This window comes from Orcinus orca, chromosome 11 (assembly GCF_937001465.1).
Source record: "Orcinus orca chromosome 11, mOrcOrc1.1, whole genome shotgun sequence".
In the NCBI taxonomy this organism is placed as follows: Eukaryota; Metazoa; Chordata; class Mammalia; order Artiodactyla; family Delphinidae; genus Orcinus; species Orcinus orca.
In genome coordinates, this window is record NC_064569.1 from 32,575,471 (window position 1) to 32,596,609 (window position 21,139).

A 21,139-nucleotide genomic window follows, 5' to 3' on the forward strand; every position below is an offset into this window, starting at 1 on the left:
AAGTTTGAGACTAGGGTGGAAATTTGTATACTAGGTGTCAAGATAGGTAGTCACAGCCTATTTAGAAGATCCACACATGACTGTGGCAAGGATAGAGACAGGGTCAGAGAGTGGAGTTACTTACCGAACGTCCACACCCACATAGGAGAAACAGCCCCAGTCATTGCAAAGGCAATAGAGAAAGAATCATATGCAACTGATGGCAGCTGTCACAGACTCAAGGGGATCGGTGGCTCAACATAGGCACATTTGGACTGTCCATCTCTCTCTGGTAGGGCTTGCAACTGTGTACTGTATTGACCACCAGGGATGGAACACAGGTACACCCTCTTTGTTAATTAGTTTTTAAAATCTTTTCTTGTAAATGTAGGAAAAATATAGAAAACACATAAAACAAAGCTCAATTAAATGAATTATCACATGACCACCTAGTAAAACCACTACCCAGATCAGGAGTTAGAACTTTGTTAGCCACGCTGAAACTTTCTGGTGTCCCCTCCAAACACAGCCCCCTCTCTACCCCTAAGGAGTAACCATCCTCTTGACTTTTTTGGTAATCATTTTCTTAGGTTTATTTATCATTTTATCACCCAAATGATTTGCATACCCAAACATATAGCTTAGTAATGTCTGTTTATAAAATGTCATTAAAGTCTCTTTCAATCTGTAGACTTCCTAGCCATCATATCTCCCTCTCTCTAGCTCCCTTCCCCTCTTCCCTCTCTCTTCCTCTCTCTCACTCTCTCCTCTCTCAGAAACTGGAATGTGTATCTATCAATGTTGAGTTGCCCACAGTCTGAATTTGGCTGACTGCATCTCCATGGCATAATTTAACATGCTCCTTGGTCCTCCACATTCCATGTAGTTTGCTCAACTTTGGGAAAGACTCGTTTTTGGAAAGGTGTCGTTTTCTTCTGTCAGGTGGTACACGATGTCCAGTTATCTCCTGTGTGTGTGTATGCGTGAGTGTGTCATGTCAGCAGCCATTAATTCTCACTACTAGGTCCATTAAATAATTAAGGGCTGCTGGCATGGGCATGCTCTATCATTCCTGTTTTTGTTTGTTAGCTGGCATAATTCTATAAAGAGAAACTTCCTCTCATCTACTATTTGGTTAGTCTAGTAGTACTGTTTATATAGGAAAAGCAAGGTAAATGCTGGATTCCTTTCTTTCATTTACTTCTCACTGAGCCCTCTTATATAGCACTCCAGATCTTGATGAACATCTCCTATTTTGAATGCCGCTGCGTTTGAGGGGAGTAAACTAACATAAATTAAAAGCAATTAAAATAAACAACTATATCTTGAAATATATACCCACCCCAACATATGTTTTTACACTTTGATGAATTTGTTCCTAAGGATATTTGGGAAGATAAACATCTATTCTCTGTTTATTTTTAACCTGTACTCTTCCATATTATTACTGTCCAAGACAGATAATATCTAATCTATTTGCATTGTTAAAACATTGTTCAGGTTAACTCATTTGTCTCTATTTGCTTCAAACTTTATATTCTAATACAAGATTTCACAGTTTAGTCATTGGAAAAATCTAACCCTCATTCTCTATTGAAATTTAGAGAAATTTGGAATTATAGTTCTTTATTTCAAATCACCTTTCAATTCTCCAGGATGAACCCATTAGGAGCAAAAGATGGAATCTTTCCAAGGTGCATGGGCCAAGGGCAGCATTTGATAAATGATTGGAGAGCTGCCTTTGCTTCCTGAGATAGAAATTAGAGAATAGCAGAAATAGTAATGAGTAAAGAAAACAGCCAAAAAGCTATTGCTGAAAGAATAGCTTTAATTTGAAATTTCTTACTTCACTGTTCGTTCTTTACATTTTTATGACTAAGAAAATATTTTAAAGCCGTGATTATTTAATTTTTCTTTACAAACCAACTACAAAATATTATAAGAAAGCCCCAATAAGCAACCATAGCTTCAATAATTGTTTCCTACTTAGCTTTCAAAACCTGTTGCATAAAGACTTTTATCAGTGAGGGAAGCAAACACTTTCATTGATAGATGAGTGAACCATCCTTGCCTTACTGCATTCTAATTCCTTGATCTGACTTTTTTTTTTTTTAAATATAATAGTGTTTATTTATTTTTACTTGTTGACAGTTTGCTTTATTTATTTATTTATGGCTGTGTTGGGTCTTCGTTTCCGTGCGAGGGCTTTCTCTAGTTGTGGCAAGCGGGGGCCACTCTTCATCGCGGTGCGCGGGCCTCTCACTATCGCGGCCTCTCTCGTTGCGGAGCACAGGCTCCAGACACGCAGGCTCCAGACGCGCAGGCTCCAGACACGCAGGCTCAGTAGTTGTGGCTCACGGGCCCAGTTGCTCCGCGGCATGTGGGATCTTCCCAGACTAGGGCTCGAACCCGTGTCCCCTGCATTGGCAGGCAGATTCTCAACCACTGCGCCACCAGGGAAGACCTTGATCTGACTTTTTAAAGCACAGAATTTAAACATCTGAGAGTCATTAATTCTATCACAGCTCAGCAATATAGAATCCTTCAAAAAACCGTCAATGCTTGCTTTGAGGATGTGATCTCTAGCATAAGAACACTTCATGGGAAGTGGTGTAGAGAGTCAAAGAAAATTAAAATTTTAAAAAGCATCAAACATATATATTTTACAACTGCACTTAAGGAGGTTGCATCTGTTTGTGGCCACAGCTGACTTTCACAAAGGTCCCCTCAAATACTTCCCTGAAATATCCTTTTCATAAAGGAATCAAAATAATTAATATTTACTACAAGTGGTTTCTAATTTGCAGGAAGTCCTGGTAAACTTTGTTCACATCAGGTCCTCAATTATGATGCTGCTTTCATCTAGTTCTCTTAGCTTGGCTTTCATCCAGGCTGTTAGGTGAAATTAGGCCCAGAAAAATCGGATTATTACATCCCAAGGGAAATGACTGATAAGCAGCAGATGATTGCTTATCTCCTGGCTCCTTGCTGGTGTTGAGGTGTTGCTAGTTGCAAAGCCAATTTGTTAACAATTAGTACTCATTAGAATCATTTCCTGTTATCGATTCTAAACATTTGACAAAGCACTTTTAGGAAATTGGACCCCCAAAAGTAGCTATCCATAAGTGTTGAGCAATTAAAAATCTTCAGGATCCAATGTAATTCCTAACCAGAGTCATCAGTTTCCAAGTAATTATTTTTGCTTTGGAACCCACCTGCTATCCTGTCCAGTTTAAAGATGTGCTGGTACAAGGACATACTTCTTAATTAGCAGAGGTTGTGGATAAGTCAGTACAGGAACAAAAGGAATTTTCTTTTATTATCTGCTTTAGCTGTTTGCAGCATATCTTTAAGGGACAAAAAAATGCCAGCTTGCAATGCAATATATATATTGTGAGAGTATGAAATTAAATTCATTACTTCTATTATCTAAACATTTAAGTTTAGTTTTTAAGTCTGTGTTCACCTTTGTATATTATGAACTCTAAGTATAGAATCATAAATGGAGTCAATGTGCATTACATTAGAATTTAAATATTACCAGTGTCAGCTTTCTGAAATATTATATATGACTTTAATAAAATTAGCATAAATACTATATGCATTTGAAATTTTTCTCAGAAAAGGCATTGTGTTTATCTAATTTTTAAATATAGACCTGCATGTATTACAAGGCTGCAAATTTACATTCAATAGATATGCCCCATTATCTGATTAAAAAATTTATTATCTGTACAAGTATATCTATTGATACTTGCTTAAATGTTCTTTATTTAGATTAAGAAAATATGCCTTATTTCCTCCCTAGTAAGTAATGGTCTTTACATATAAACTATTCAGTTATTTTTGTAGGATCAGGATTAAAACTCTGAATGACACCCCCCATCTTCTGTTCTTTTCCCACATCACTCCCCAAATTATCCTTTGCCTCTGTGTTTATTTTATAAATTTAAATAATTGCTCCTATCCATCTTCCCCTAGACTTAATAATACTGAAAATATTTCTTCTAATTGTGACAAAACATGGAGATGTGAACTAAGTATAATATTTCTGTTTCTGAATTTCTTACTCCCATATTAAAAGCTTACATTAATGGAGAAATTAAGTGTATGTTCTTCTTTGAAATGCCCTATGCTCAACCTCTCTATCCTTAATAAACAGAGATGGTATTGACACAAGTGAATTTTGTTTAACCACACTACATTTGCTTCTTAATTAGTGAATATTCATCTGTCACCAGCAGCAGCTATGACACCCCTCCCTGCTAACATGTTCTGTCATAAATAATCAATGAGGTACTATTAATATTCATGAGCTGGAATCTGTGTAGTCATGTGCACTGATGCAGAGACAGGGGGAGTGTTGCCATGAACTGACTGGAAACTCTGTGTGTGTACCCGTGAGTGCAAGATACTTAGGGAAAGCGAAGAAGAGCATGCTGCTACACAGCACCCTGGCTCGTGCTTCCAGCTAACAGCGGTTTGTCTGTGTTTCTGGACTGAAGTGACTGATGAAAAACAGTAGTCAAGTCTGGAGGGTGATTCCCTTTCAGTTCACTTGCCTTTCAGTTCTGGGGAAATTAGAAGATTTGCTCTCTCTCTCTGCTTGTTAGAATGGGCTGCAATTTGTGCACTTTTCAGAAAAGAGAGGAACACTACAAACTGCTGTATGAAGTTTCCCAGGTGAGTGCAGGGTCTGTTACCAGCAACTAAATAGCCAGGCTTTGTGTTTGTCTGAAAAATGGTAAATGAACTGTGGCTAGCTTTATTTTTTCTTTCTGTAGATTTCAGAATGAAGGGCAGACTTGCTGGCTGGGGGCTTTTTATTTTGGTTTGGGGTGGCAGTTTTCAGCTTCCTTGCCACTCCCCCTTCAGATGACTTCCTGTGGGATTCTTTTTAACATTTTTTTGTATCTACTGCCAAGATGTCAGTTAAGTAAAAGGAGTAACACTGAGATCCATGTCTGTAATATTTTGAAGCCCCTCTTTCATTTTGGAATAGTGTTGACATTTGAAAATCAAATGTATCATTGTCTGCATAAATATTGGGATTTAATAGGTCTGTGAGCTCAGTTATTTGGAATAGACAGGAAAAGTTTCTTGCCAAATCTTGTTAGTCAGAGGAATTATTTGACTAATTAGGAATTTGTGCTTTGGTTTTAAGAGGAAGACCTGGTATATTTGTATTTTATGAGAAAAAATACATGTTATGTCTCAGCTTGGATTAAAAAAGTAGATAAAGGAATTTTCTTATCATTTGTTCTTGGATCCTTTTTATAATTTATTTGTCTGTTTAGCACTAGAAATTAATTTCAAGAGCTTATTACAATATTTGTATTGTAATAAAAAGGAAAAATGTGTGTAAATGTGGATGTCCCTTTAATGTATATCTGAGGGCTTTTCAGAATAAAAATAAGAAAATGATATTCCCAGCCTTCAGAGTTTTCATAGAATTCTATTAATTCACCATTTTATTTAGGCAGGTTTCCCTGGGGGTGTATGAAGTCCAAATTTCTTGTTTGGCAAAATAAAGTTTATTCTTCCCGTCTTCCGGTTTGTCCCAGATGTGACACACTACTACTTTTGTTTTTAGATGATATTGCTGATGAAAGACAATGTTTGGGATGTTGGTGGTCTGTGGGCACAGCGGTCGCCAAGTGCCCACTGCCTACTGGTTCCCTCAGATTTCCCCCGACGTGATTCATTTCACAGTGGGCTAATTACAAAGTGGATTTGCTACACATGAAACAGCCTCCTTAGTTGCAATGTTAATGCACATTTTCATGGTAATGTGATCAGAGGCTCATTAGCCACTTTCCAAAATGATCCTCTGCATTAATTAAATATAAAAATGACTCCTTTATCACCATAGAGAGGAAAAGGAAGATTAACATTGTTAATTACACCAGGGGCAATACCTTTTGCTTCTCTTTTTACTATAAACTTGCGAGCCTAAGTTAAAATCATCTTCATTCCTAGATAAGCTCTCATCTGCTTGGACTCATGAAAACAGTCTCTAGGTGGAACACTTCCCTTTAGTTTGGTTTATAAGAGTTTGAGTTATACTATTGTTTTTCTTTGGGTGGTGGAGGAGCAGGGGAGTGGATTAATCAATCTAATTTTTCTCGGAATTACTAAATTGACATAAAAGTATAATATGGAGGAAGTAGTAGGTGGCATCTTCCCTGATTATGCCTCGGTTAAGCTGTTTATCTTCTGCTAAGAAATCAAGCCAGATTTCTGCATCCAGAAAGGACCACTGTGTTTGTTAAGGAGGCTTTGTTGTAGAATTTTAAAGTGCTTGTCTGTAGTTTTGCCTTTAAGTGCTTCCTAAATCTTGAGAAAATAGATAAGCCATACTCTTTATTGCTTCCACCTGTACTCCTTCATCTATTTACTTTATTTTCTCTACTCCTGAATTGTAGTACTTATGATCTTTAATAAAGGGGGTGAAAATGAAGTATTAGCTTCCATTTAACTGGCTTTTATTCGATAAGTTAAAACCCCAGCTTAAAGATCTTGTGTGTGTTTTCCAAGGGGAGCCCTCCTACAGTTTGTCCTTAACTTTGCGCTCTATTTTATTGAGTTAATGGAATAGATAAGATATCAAAGGAGACCAGTGATAGGCTCATATCATACACTGGAGCCCCGTGTGGTGTTGCAGACTAGTTTCTATTTTTATTTGGAGGAGCAGCAGCTCAGAGCACACATGAAAGTGAGCATGTTCTTAACCAGGTGTTCACGAGGGCACATAGCTGCCCCCAGAAGAGAGGATACTATATACAAAAGTGACTTGGGATTGGAAGCCTGTGTATTTCTAGCTGGTAATATTAAAGCAAATTAGCTCACACAAACATCAACACCTGATGATCCAAATCATATGTATTTACTTATAGACGTAATTCTCAGGTCACCTGCCTTTTTGTTTCTTTTGTTATTATTTCTTACAAGCTAAGGCAAATTAAAGTTTATCAGGGGATGTGAAAATTTAAGACTAGCAGTGAATACTACCTACATGACCAAGAGCAAAAAGATTATTTCTCTATAACAGAATCATTATGACATTGAACTTTTTAAAATTTTCTTTCTATATTTCTAGATTTTGCTATCTGATGACATGGGCCAAGTAGAATACAGTTTCAGATTTGTAACAAAAGCATACGTGCTCACTGAGGAGTCCAGTGAAACAATCAGAATAATGTACCTAGGTGTGAAATGAGGTCAAGTTTAAATTTGGTTGATATTTTTTGTTCCTAGAGGAGTTAAGGCTTTCAGTTGGCAGAAGAAAAAGAATGTTGCTTCAAGAAAATTATTTTCAGCTGGAGTTGGGCCAATCCAGCTCCAGTATGAACACAGTTGCGAGAATCTAGGGTTTGTGTAGATCCGGTAACCTTCATACCAAGCAATTTTCATGCATCTATTAACTCTTACATGTGCCAGGAACACAACTGTTATCTGCAGTGATTTATTTTATTCAAAGTAGGTTATTTATTAACCTCTTAAGAATTAATAAATGGGTAATTTGAACAAGGCCCTTCTATTGACACGAACTAAATTGCCTGTTTTGTACTAATCTGATTAAATAGCCAGCTGGACCAAGAGAGCTGCAGTAGCTTGTTAGGCATTTCGGACTTAAAAACAGATTTATTTATGAGGGAAATTGTATGGTAATATCTAAATCTGTGGACTTCTAAGTTTGATTTTTCATACATAAATGGAATGTAACTTTTTGATTGATTACATAATGGAAATTTATCAATGGGGGTGTTCATTGGTGTTGAACAACATGTTCCAAATGGGGGCAGATATTGACTGGTTTGGCACAACTGGAAGGTCTCCCCACAACCTGAACTGAAACTGAAATGGAACCTTCACGGACAGTGACAACAATTACAGTATTGACAGCAGCTACCTTGGAACTGCTCCCACCTTGGAACTCTCATAGCATTTTGCTTGTGCTTTTTGAGTTTCTTGTTTTTTACATTCATCTGTCTGGTATTACCGTCAAGTGTGTGTGACTGAATTGTGCACTCCTTGAAGGCAGGTCAGGTGCTTGACTGTCCTTTAACCCCCGCCCTGCCAGCAGACACTCACTGAGTCCCACCATGGCTCCTTGAAAGACCATAGCCTCTGCCTCATCCCTAGCTTCTAGTGAAAGACCATATCACTCTGCCTGCCTCTCTGCCCCATACTTAACAGCTGATTAAACCAGGAGCAGTCACCTAGTACATGAAGTTGAGGGTGCAATTAGATTTTTTTCAGTCTCAGAAATATTTATTGGGAAACAGGCCATTACTAAGGGGATTAGAATGCAGAGGGAGAAAGAGAGAGATCGAGAGAGGGAGAAGGCTTTAAGTAGATTGGGAAGCTTGAGGGTCTGTGGTCCACCAGATCTACGAGGATAAAATATATTGAGAATCAGAGACACTTGAGAAAGTGTCTCTATGAGCACATGGGTCATGAGAAAGAGAAGCATAAATAATAAATAGCAGGTCTTCAGAGAGGCCTCATTTCCCCAGTTCCAGTATGTTTCTATAATAAATTCTCCATTCATTTTAACTTTCTTGAATGAGGTTATCTATCCTTTACAATCAGAGGAAAAAATGAGGACACATCACAATAATGCCTTGCTTTTGTCAAACAATTAGCAGCTGCCTTAAACTCTAGCCATGCTGTTCAGTTCAATAAACCACTTTCAGTAAGCTTCGATTGTCCAATATGTGCCAAGTCCTCATTTTTTCCAGGGGGGATGCAAAGACAGATGTGACAGTCCTTGCTTTTGAGAAGCACACTATGGCAGTAGAAGAAAGACACATAAGCAGAGAATTTTCATATAATGTGATAAGTGAAAATGTTGAATTAACAGAGATGTTGACAGACTTCAGGAGGAGTGCAAAGGGACTCGATGCGGGGTGGGGGCGGGCATTAGGGGGGATGAGAAGGGAGAGAGAATCAAAGAGATAGAAGGGTAAAGAAGTCCATGGAGGTGGCAAACAGGTGCTAGGTGTGAATGGACCTGGAGTAGGGGAACTACAAGCGACAAATGTTACTAAAACCTCAAGTAGCAGGCTCTAGAACATGGCCTGAGAGGTGGTAGGCAACACCAGGCTTTGGAGAGTATCCCATGTCCCAGGATTGTGTCTGTTTGTTGGTTGGTTTGTTTTTAAAGAGGGAGAAATCACTCTGTTAGGAGTTAAGGGTGTAGACTTGGCTGTGGTGTGTGTCTGGGGACATTGGGCTTGGGTTGGGGATGGGGTAGGTACTATAGCAAAACTACAAGGGATGCTAATTTGGAGGCTGTTGCAGAGTTAGTTAGTGATAGAAATCATGTAAAAGCGAGGACAGAATTGAGACCCTGAGGAGGTAAATTCATTAGGCTTCTGGCTTGTGAGACCAGGGAGGTATAGTGAAATTTACAGAGGAGAAATAAGAGAAGGGAAGTGAGTTCTGGAAAGAGGAGAGAAGGCCACTGAGTTCATCATGGGCTATCTGAGCAATGCTGGCAGACAGTGAATATTCAAAATGAAGACCTGGCATATATGTGTTTGGTGGATGAGATCACCCAGAAGGATATAAAAAGTGAGGAGAAAAACTGGACAGTGAGGAGAGTTGTGAACCAAGGACACAATATTAAGAAACACAAAAAGGAGAAGAAAGAAAAGGAGAAAAAGTGAAACTGTTATAGAGTGAGAAGGAAGAGAAGAATAGTGGGAGAAGCCAAGCAGAGAAGGTGTTTAAAAAGGAGTGGCCAATGTGGTCAGACAGGATAAGAACTGCAGTGTCTTTGGATATGAAAATTTGTGGTATGCTGCCTGGGTGCCTCTTCAGGAAGGACTTGTTGCCCCAGCTGCTGAGAGCACTGTCAGCCCCTCAGGGACTGTCTTATCTGCAGAGAGCCCCTCACCCAAGGTTATTCCCCTCCCAGGAGGCTCAATCTCTCCAATGGCAGATGGATGCAAGTTTACATGGGCCTGGGCATCTCAGCCTGAATTGGGACCCTCTGAAAGGCAGCTCGAGCTCCAGAGCTCCCTGCAACTGTTGTTGGGCTTGCATCATAGTTCAGTTCTCCTTCTGCCCAGTCCTGCTTCTTTTTCCTCCCTTCCACAGAGGGAATGCTTCTCAGCTCTTTCCCACTAAATTCTGTCGTAGAATTGGCTTCCTGGAGAACCTAACCTGGAGTGAGGTCAGTGGTGACAATTACAGAGCATCTAAATAGAGAAATGTGGACAAAATCCAGAAAGTGGTGGATTCAAAGATGAGGTCGACTGCAGTTTCAAGAAGTTTCTCTGGGATAAGGCAGATTATAAAAAATGGAGTTACTACTAACACTGGAGTACGAATTTTTTTAGCCCAGATTTTTTTAGAATGCAAAATAGCTTAAAATTGTGAATGTTAAAAATGAAAGTCGCCTTTACTTCTGCTTTGAAAAGTAAGATAAATTGATTTCACATTTGAACTATGATGTGCATAGGGTGGTGATAATATAGCGATTAAAAAATAAAACATGTACATTTAGTTAGATTTTACTTTATCCAAGCCTTTTGAAGAAAACCTTAAATGTTAGAGCAGTTTTTTTGTTTTTTTGTGGGGTTTTTTTTTGCGGTACAGGGTCCTCTCACTGTTGTGGCCTCTCCCGTTGTGGAGCACAGACTCCGGACGCGCAGGCCCAGCGTCCGTGGCTCACGGGCCCAGCCACTCTGCGGCATGTGGGATCTTCCCAGACCGGGGCACAAACCCGTGCCCCCTGCATCGGCAGGCAGACTCCCAACCACTGCGCCACCAGGGAAGCCCTGTTAGAGCATTTTTGATACGAATAAAAATAAATATCTTAATGATTTAGGTAGGTTTAATAAATGAAGTGCCTTTCTCTACTATAAGGATCAGAATATCACATATTTTTTTAAATGTATATCTTTAATTTCTTCAAATTTTCACTACTTATTGAATTGTTCTAGACCCAGGAGAAGATCAGCTACCTCTAGGTGCATAACTTTCTATTTAGAGGAAATACTGGAGGAAAACATTTTCACTGGTTCCATGTTACACACAAAGGAGACATGTTGCTGAAAACTTAGCTAATAGATATGCTGAGATATTTGACTCTTCAACTCACCTGAATTTGCTAGTTAAGTGGGATAATCTGATTAGAAAATTCTTTAATTTCAATATTTGTTGAAAATAGTTCTAAAATACATTATTTTATTTACATCATTACATAACATATGCACATATTTATTCACTTCCAATCCTGTTAGATAGTAGCAAATGGGCTGCTTATCTTTAGCAAATTGTGATTTCAGAACTTTACAAGAGGAAGTATTTATGAAGATTAACTGATAGTGAAAAATCTTTACACAACAGCCAATCACTGTTCAATAAATTCATTTTATGTGGGTATATTTTCATATATTGAATTTTTACAGGTCATTTACTAGGTATTCAATCAATCCTATTAAATGGTTAAGAAAGATACAAAAATTAAATCACTAGGTACTCAAGTAGAGGCCCTAGACTGTAGTTCTATGAAGGATTCTGCCCTTGAAAAGTTTATAATTTGTGAAATAAAGTTGAGCAGGTTGCCCAGAACAAGCTCTGCCTCAATCACTGTTTTCTCTCATAACCCTTTCTGCGGCATACACCATAAGAATTTTAGGTGTTATTCTTAATAAATGTCTTCTTCTTGTGACTAATAAGGATTTAGGTACCACTGGGTGGTAATGTTGTCTTCAGATTTAGAATTCTAGGTAATTCAAATACAACTGTGATTTTCATATCTTAATGCAACATTTCCAAAGTCATCCATATAACCTGCTCTGTCCATCTCCATCTCCCTTCCAGCTGTATTCATTCCTTCTCTCTTAATTCTTTCACTCCCAATGTGGAGTAACAGCTTTAAAGTTTATTATGAAGTATTCTTTGTTTCTTTCAACAAAAAGCTTAAAAGGTAGCAGCCCCATATTCTGTGTTCCAACATATAACATCTAATTGCTAATTTGTGCCATTTTGTAACAAGCTATAAATCTTGCTTAATGGTAGTTGGGGTCCTAGTGAAGAATATCCCCTCACTGCTGCTTTATGTAGCTTTTTAGAAATACTATAGGAAATTTTTAGAAACTTGCTCTCATCTCAGTGGAAATTAGATTTTTTCTGAGCTAACCTTTTACTTTTAAGGCTCTTAAGGGTCTGTCTCAGGTACCTTTACTCAAATAATAAAAAGTTAAAAAATTCTTTTCAAGGGTATATGAACAAAGAGAATTACTAAGTATGGTTTAAAAAATAATAAACCCATGGATAAAAGACAACTATTGTAATCAGTGATGGTAATATTTTCCTATAATTGAATTATGGTAGAATTCAGATATTAATGTTTTTTGATGTAAAGGAAAGTTTGGGAAACTTTGAATAACCACAAATAATTACTCTGTACCCGGTTTGTGCTCAGTACCGTGCTAGATAGCAACTGAGGTTGCAAAAGAAGCATAAGCTAAGAAGCCAGTCTTCAAAGTGTTTAATCACAAAGCAATTAGAATATAAATGTGGAAATGTACAACCCTAACATAGCAGACATTACAGAGAAAGGGCAGTTCTATATGGGTAAGGATAATCTAAGGGTCTTCATGGTTGTAGTCCTTATTTAGAGTGGCTTAGATTAGGAGCCAAGGTTTATTTTTAAATTCAGCATAATTATTGTATATCCAGTCAGCCATGTAGTATGTTTGGTGTCCAGGATTTATTGTAAAAGCAAAGTCATAGGATATGACTAATTGGACATATTTAGGGAAAATGGGACAAACGGTCTGACCAAAGCAGGATATGGGATGAGGATAGTTGAGTATCTTGATCTTCCTGCAAAAATGAATGGGCTTGGTGCCAGGCATCACTGCAGGGCTCTATAAACCATAAGGATGCAATCAAATAGCATCTCTGAAGTCAATTTAAATGATAGAATATGTGTAAATATTGTTTTCTTGGCACTTTATTTAAAAGAGCACAGCCATGCTAAGTTGATTTGCAATGGATAGATTTTGCCATTCACTTCTTAAGTGTGCTCTATATTTCCTTAGCGGCTCATATTTTTGTTTGTTTGTTTGTTTGTTTGAAGTTGGTTCTGCCTATGCAGTTGTGAACCTCACTCTTAAGACAACATGGAAAATAGTGCCCAAGCACAATGTGATACATAGGAGAGGCACTGAGCACAGAAGAAAGAACAGAGCCTTTGGAATCAAGCAATAGCACCACTTATTTCCTCTCTGACTGTGAATTAGTTACTTAACTTCATTGAGCCTTTGTTTAATTGATTAATATCAACCTTGAAGGGTTTTATTGAGGATTAAATGAGATATATTTAAAGGGCATAACACATTATGGGGATGCCATAAATGGTAACTTTTGAGGTTATGATCTCATTTCAGTGACCCTGTGAGTTAGCTAATATTGTCCCCATTCTACAAATGAGAAGACCAAGGCACAAAGTAATCGAATGACAAATTCATATTGTCAGCAAGTAGAACACCTGAAATTCAAACTGGGATTTGCCTAATGCCAAAGTCCATGTTCATTTCATTATAAATATCAAATATTCTTCTCCCTTTGAGCTTTCCATACTTATTCACTAAACTGATCCATAAATACTGAGCTCCTGGCACATCATAGGTCCTCAGTAAACATCTGATAAAGGAAGAAGGAAAAAGAAATGGGAGGGAGGGAGGAAAGGATGAAGAAAGGCAGTGGGATAATAGATGCTATTTATATTTCTCCTCAGAGGGTTCTACAGAGATGGCCTTTTCAGTATAACAAAGAGAAGCAGGTCCTCTCTACTACCACTTTCCCCATCTGTTTTAACAGCTTAAATCAAATTGTCTCACCTATGAGAGCCCGTCAGTATGGGAAAGTGACTCGACACGCCCACTTTTGAGAGCTTGAAAGCCTTTCCCCACTTTCCCATAAATCTATGCCTGGCATGAATGATCCTTCACAACCTGCTGTCTTTCCTCATACATTCCTAACAGCCCAAATTTTCACCAAACCAAACTATAATTTCTTATTTGAAAACAACGTGATTTTCCCCATCTCTTTGCTTTTCATTGAAATGTCCCTTTTTCCTAGTGTGTTTTTCATACCCCTACACATATATTGATAAAAACCCTAATCCTTTGTAACTCAATTCAAAGCTCACCATCTGGGAAGTTCTCTCTGAACCCAAGACAGAGTAGGTTGTTCTTCCCAAAGCTCCTCCAGAATTTGAAATATAGTCAGATCCTTCTGTATTTATGTTTAGTTTTTCTGCATCTCTGCATTTCTACCATATCATACACTGCCTGGTATTTAATACAAATCGCATCAAGGAATAGGAGTGGGGATATAGCTACAACTTCATTCACAAAAGAAAGCTTTTGTCTCCAGTATTCACTGAGTTCTCTTTGAAAACAAGATGATTTGAGAAACTACAAAATTATATATTTTCTTGATTTTGAAGGTGTCATCTGTTTTACGGTATTGTTACTTGCAAGGCTCATCATCAAGTGTAAGGACAGCTGGGGGCATGCAGAGATGACAAGCTACCACCTTTAATATCCGTATTGATTGCATGCTGCATCCCCATTTCAGAAACAAGAAGATATTGGGGAGAACTCACATCTTAAAACTAAGGAAAAATTGTCATTGCTTTTCTAAACGAAACAAACAAACTAAAAACAAACAAGCTCTATCGGCCCTTCTTTCACCCCTACTGCACTCCTATTCCCTGACCTTTTCTACCAAACTGAGTATTTTATTACCCAGGTGGATTCAGCATATCAGGTCCTTTTCTCAAAATTGCCAGTCATGATGGATAATGATACAATTTTTATTCCTCAGTTGTCAAACTGGTCAATATACCTTGCTGTCCTTTCTTCCTAGAATTTCCCATTGTCCTTTAGCTCACTAAGTTGTAGCCCTCCTCAAAGCTTGGGTCAGGTACCACCTTTTCCAGGAAATCTTCCTGGAGTCCCTGAACTTAAGAATACCCCCTCCTTTTTCCTTCCAAGGTAACCAGTGCTTACCTCTGTCATAACATGTACCAAATGGTATACTTTCTCAATTTACTTGTTTGTGATTTTCACTGGTCTCTGAATCTCCGGAGGGCAAAAACCCTGTTTTCAATCTAACTCAGTACCCACATAGATGTTTCTTGAGTAAAGGATGAATGGCTAAATTCCAAGTGAATTCTGTGTACAGGGCAATTTGTTGAAGGTGATATAAAAGCAGAATAAGATGAGATCCCTGCCCTCAAGGTGTTTACTGTTGCACAGTCTCCAGTAATACACACTTGTTCACAAATAACTATAATGCAAGGTATAATATTAGTTCTATGAAAGAGAGAGAGAGGAACAAGATATCGTGAGATGTCATAGTGATAATGATTTACTATATTATAGATAAAAATAAAGTGTCTAAAATATAATATGTATATATCATATAAAGCAAAACAGTGTTTTGTGTGTGATGAGATGAATTGATTATTGATTTAGTAACTGTCATGTTTCTTCATTTGCTGCTTTCCATGCTGTAAAATTGAATTAGCATTGGGATTGACATATATACACTAATATGTATAAAACAGATAACTAATAAGAACCTGCTATATAAAATAAATGAATAAATAAAATAAATTTAAAAAACAACAAAAAAATTGAATTAGCTATTTTGTGTAAAAATGGCTTAATACCTACTTCTTTTTATTTATATCCATCACTGAAATAGTAAAATATGGCTAAATTATTACAATATTCATTTTATCTCTGTCCCTCCTTACTATAAAAAGAATTCAAAGTGATCATTATAAAATACACTGCAAAATGTCTGAATTCTTCCTGATGACGTTGCCTTTGGTTTCATAATTACTCTAGCACCAATCTGAGAATTTGTCCAAGTGCAGCTATCCCAATAACGGTCATATAAAGCAAAGAGTAGCCTAAGAAGACCATGAAAATCATTTTTAAAACTTTAAGCTTTAAGTAAAACCTAGTCCAATTCAATAATATACTAAAAATAGATTTTTTCAATAACTCAAAACCATATTTATTTTACTTATTAGACATTATTACTTGTAAAGTGAGGATATTCTTTGAGCCATGAGGAATATAATGATAGTAAAGATAATGCCCCTCCTATACCCAATATCAATGAAGCTTTTCAGGAAACTAACTCAGTGACCCCCAGATAACTTGCGATAGAAAACTCAGATAGGGTAGAAGTTAAGATTTTGAATTTGAAAAACTCAGGATTTTAATCAGGATTAATTTTCTATTGCCACAAAATTAGTTCTAAACTGTAACAGAAATGCCCGACCAGAGTCTTATCCAGATTCTAGGGTAATCTAAAGAGGGAGGCAAAGAAGAATTTACTGTCTTGTTTGTGGTGATCATTTTAAGAACTAAATATAACGGTGGTGTCTCTACTTGAGGGTAAATTACTCTTAATTAACCTTCAAGAGTTTGTAAAAATAAAATAAAAATTAAAAATATTTTCAGAATTGCACTACATAATATTTAATGCAGTTGGTAGAACCTAGAGAAAGTAAGTCAATGACTGTACTCCAGGCAATGGTCATATTTCACTGGATGTGAAATGTAGACTAAAAGTGTTGGGAAGTATTTCCTCCTGAACTGGCATAGATTAGATGGCTTAATTTAGTCTTTTCCATTCCACCTCCTGAAATAAAACATCACCAATAAAAAAAAGTTATCTTAGCAGATGCATAAGAATCACAGATTCATTTCTATGATGCTCATCTGCACAGTAGATTATTCACAGATATATTTGAGAGGAGCCTGTGACTGTTAATTCTTTTTCAGATGTGTGGGATCCATTTGGATACTACGTATTCTAAAAAGCTGTTAAAACTAAGTTAAATATTAGTTTAGAAAGAAGTGGCCTTACGAATCTTTCATACTGTCATTTCAGTCTCTTGAAAGCAAGGTAGCTAGGTCCTAAATCTCAGGAAAATGAAACTGTGGTTTCATAACTGATTAAAAACAACAGTGATAAAAACATTTAAAGCAAATGCTATCTATAAATAGCCTCCTCAGCAATTTCTATGTAAGGTCACATTCATCAGGTGGTCCTCTTAATGGATTATCATTTTCTGGCTAATTGACACCTCGTCTGTGACTGATGAACTGACCGTTGGCATCACTGAACTACCCAGTAACACTGTTATCAATGTGCTGATGACTGCTCCCCAGAGCTTCCCCATAAATACCTTTAGTTATTTATTTATTTATGCCCCATAAGTACCTGGTTCTCACTTTCCACAACAACCAGAAAATCATTTTAAAACTGGGCCCTTGCTTTGAAGTTTGCTTTGATGGCTTTGAAGTATTCACAGCTTTCCAGCTAGTATTATCTGTGTTTCATAGATCACAGAAAATCCTGAGAGAGGGAAAAAAAAATAAAAACACTATTAATTTGAGACGTAGAATCTTCCACTGATATTTTTCAAATAGATTTAGTTTGAATTTTAGATATCTTGTTATAAAGTGTTACTTTTAGACAGTGCATATGAGACAAATGTCTAACAGGACCTTAAAGAAATAGCCACGCAAATTTTACTAAAAACATCATAGTATTCATAAGTGGGAACCAATGGGTGGTCATATATACGATGCCTAGTGTTGCCTTGAATCCTTCAAAAAGGAAACTGTCAGGACTAGTAAATGGTACCTCAGCCCCTGAGTGTGTTTTAATACAATTTGATTAGTTCCTGGATTACATAAAGATACAGAGGCCCACAAGAATCAAACTGCATTTAAATTATTAAATATCATATGGTTTACATTTTTTATGTTATATAAAAAAACATCTTTTTGTCTGTGTAAATCCTAGCAAAGTAACAGTACATTATTTACCAATTGTGAATATGAACATCTGTGGTTATTTCATTCAGCCCAGTATTTAAATTACCTTAATTCTCCACAAAGAAAAAATGGCTCTTTGATTATATATACTGTCAGGTAACATGGCCTGGGAAACAGGCTCTGAGACAAAGATTTGTACATGAGATGCTTAAGAGCTTTCTCAGGAACAACACCTGTGTGGGAGTGAAAGCAATAGCATCAGGCAGAAGGAAAAGTAGACTGGAATGCAATCCCAACGGAGACCTCAGATAACGGCAAGGGTTGCTGTGAAGCTGGGATGACCCTTCAGAATTGTTCCCATAGTGTGGCTTTGCACTCTTGCATCATCTAATCTTTGGAGGTGGCGGCTCCTGGCGAGCAGGCATAGCTTTGCACAAGGCCGTTGATTCCCTTTGGCTGAGGGCAGCACCCAGAGCAGGACAAAGCTCTGAGGCAGCAGCACCCATCGCCCCCAGGGACTGGGTAAGTGAGTGCCTCGGTCCTGAAGGTGGGATCTCAGTGCTCAGCAGTCATCCATTGCATATACCAATTCATCCTGTAATATAGGGGCATAATTTCTAGTCTATAATAAAAGCCCCCTTCCAAAGGAATTCTAATCACTTATAAGACAACGTCAGGTTCCTTAAGGTTAGATTGTCTTTCTTTTCTTTATCCACTTTTTTCCCAGATTAAATCATTTTCTGGAGTTAAGAGTGTCATTGGAGCATATTTTGAGAATGTGGCTTTGAAAGTCTGACCTGTAGAAATGTGATAAATTGTGTTTGGAGATTGATTTTGTTGACTGCTAATACCAAATCATGGAGCACCGTAGTTTCACTTACTAAATATTGCCCAGGCTATATTGTTGCACCCTGGGCTGCCACGGTCACCTCATCAGGATATTTTCTGTCCTGTGACTAGTGGCTTCAAATATACTCATCCATCTTCTTGTCCTATTACATTTTGTGTGACTGATGTTCTGTACCCATTAAAATTGATGGGAAAGAACAAAGAGAAGAAAAATGTGCCCTTCAACTAATTACTTCTCTGAAGGAGCGAATGAGAATTCTCTAGTACCAACAAGAGATTTAGACTGGTGGGTTTTCCCCCATTTATTAAGTGCTTTAATTAGCTAGGTTTACTAAACAGAGTCCCCTATTTATAAAACCACATTACTCAGTATGCTTTAAAATTCAACCTCCCTCTGAAATGTTTGATCTTTATAAGGCGAATTAATAGCTGTTACATTGTTTATAGTCAGGAGTCATTTTGGTGACTTCTCAGTACTAGAATCAATTAGATCAGATGCCTTCAATGTCAGATTTTTTCCCCTCTCATAAGCTATCGTAATGGCTCCTTTTATATTCTGTGCTAGCTGATAATTAAATTTACTATTATTGTAAACTGAAGCCAAAACCACAGTGATTTTGGAAGGCCCAATCATCCTAGGTCTTTCTTGGATCTGTTGAATGTTATCTTTGTTCTCAACAAATTGTGGAATAGCAAGGTATTTCTGCAGTGCTCGCAAAACATTTGTTTAATTACAACATCTAATGTGTTAAGGGGAGAGAAACATGCCCACTTGCAGTTACCAGGCTTTGGCCTCTACACCTCATTTCTCCTCATGTTCCTGTGTTTGAGTTAAAGGAAACAGTGTGGACTTATTTCTTAAGTGACAGGAGAATGTCACACTTTTTAAAATAATTTGACCAAAGAAATTATTTTGGAATTACCTTAAGAGAATCCCACTGCCCAGGGATCAAAGGGGTTATTTGAATACTATGGATAATATGGTCCAAGGAAAGTCAGGAAAGTAAAAAACATTCTTCCGTATTGACCTTGGTCACAAGGAGGGCAGGAGCTATTCTGAGACTTTGACCATAGGAACATGTCTGTGAACAGCTGTCACATTGGATGTGGCCTAGCTCGTTTACATTTTTAGCAATAATGCTCATGTGTTATATACAAATACTTGGACCAACTTTGGGGCAAATGGAACTAATCAGACTACAGTCAGCTCCTTTCACTTATGTAAAAAAATGGTCTCAATTAACACCATCCAAGAGAAATTTCTGTGTTGATGGGAGTATTCTACATCTGTGTTGTTGAGTAGTATGGTAGCCACTAACCCACTAACCACAGGTGGGTATCGATTGGTTAAAATGCGGCTAATGTAACTGAGGAACTGAATTTCTGATTTTATTCATTTTAGTTAGTTTAAATTTCAGTAGCCACATGTGGCTAATGACTACTGCATTGGATAGTGCAGTGAGGCTGTTGCACTGGATATGATTAAGGAATCATATCCAGTGCAATAGACTTTAAGATTTTATAGCCTTAAAGTTTACAGTTCAATTTTTATTCTATCCTAGCATTTTAAAAAATCTTCTGTTGATTCCTTTTGTGAAGTGGGTATTTTGTTAAAACATGTACTGCTTCTTTAAAAACTGAAATAAAATATAAGCTCAGAAAACAAGCATTAAAAATAGGAATCTGGGCTTCCCTGGTGGTGAAGTGGTTGAGAGTCCGCCTGCCGATGCAGGGGACACGGGTTCCTGCCCTGGTCCGGGAAGATCCCACATGCCGTGGAGCGGCTGGGCCTGTGAGCCATGGCCACTGAGCCTGTGCGTCCAGAGCCTGTGCTCCACAACGGGAGAGGCCACAACAGTGAGAGGCCCACATACCGCAAAAAAAAAAAAAAAAAATAGCAATCTTATGGAGTAGCCTACAAAGAGTTGTCTTAGAAACTAGAACACTGAAAGAACCCCCTCACAGAAAAGTGTTTAGTAAACATTTTGGTAGTAAAATTTCACACACACACACACACAAAAACACCAGTCTTGCCATTTTATAACTTACAGATCTTGAAAGCCTGAAATCTGGGTCATTGTACATTAGTGGTGGGAATAAAGAATGAATTCATTTTAATCCAAATACAAAAGAGTTGTGTTTCTAGGCCTCAGAAAATTATCATCAGTTGGGGCATTCTGACAAAAACAGTTCCCTTTCAACTGTAACAACAAAAATAAAATAATAAAATGACAAAATAAATAGCAGTATAATTAGAGAAGCAGTTTGTACTGAACCTCCTTTCACACTCTTCCCCAGTTGTAGGATTCCGCCCATCAATCATATACAGATCTGATAAATACTTGTGAAGTGCTCTTTCTTCCAAGGCCTCATTAGTTCATTTTGGCTCTAATATTTTCTGTGTGAGTATTATTATGTGAGTTATGTGAGTATTATTTTACATATATTATGTGAGTATTATTCACATTATGTGA

General features: G+C 37.5%; 1 protein-coding gene across 2 annotated transcripts in view; it reads left to right on the forward strand.

The window, feature by feature from the left end:
* PDZRN4 (PDZ domain containing ring finger 4) overlaps positions 1–21,139 on the forward strand; it is a 375,873-nt gene that overhangs the window by 224,645 nt on the left and 130,089 nt on the right. The window contains exon 1 of one of the 2 annotated variants that reach the window (XM_004283466.3): positions 4,499–4,662. The exons of the other annotated variant lie outside the window; for it this stretch is intronic. Coding sequence (XP_004283514.1) covers positions 4,594–4,662 — 69 coding nt within the window. The 5' untranslated portion in view covers positions 4,499–4,593. Of the gene's footprint in view, positions 1–4,498; positions 4,663–21,139 lie in introns of those variants that run through there. 2 annotated transcript variants of the gene reach the window in all.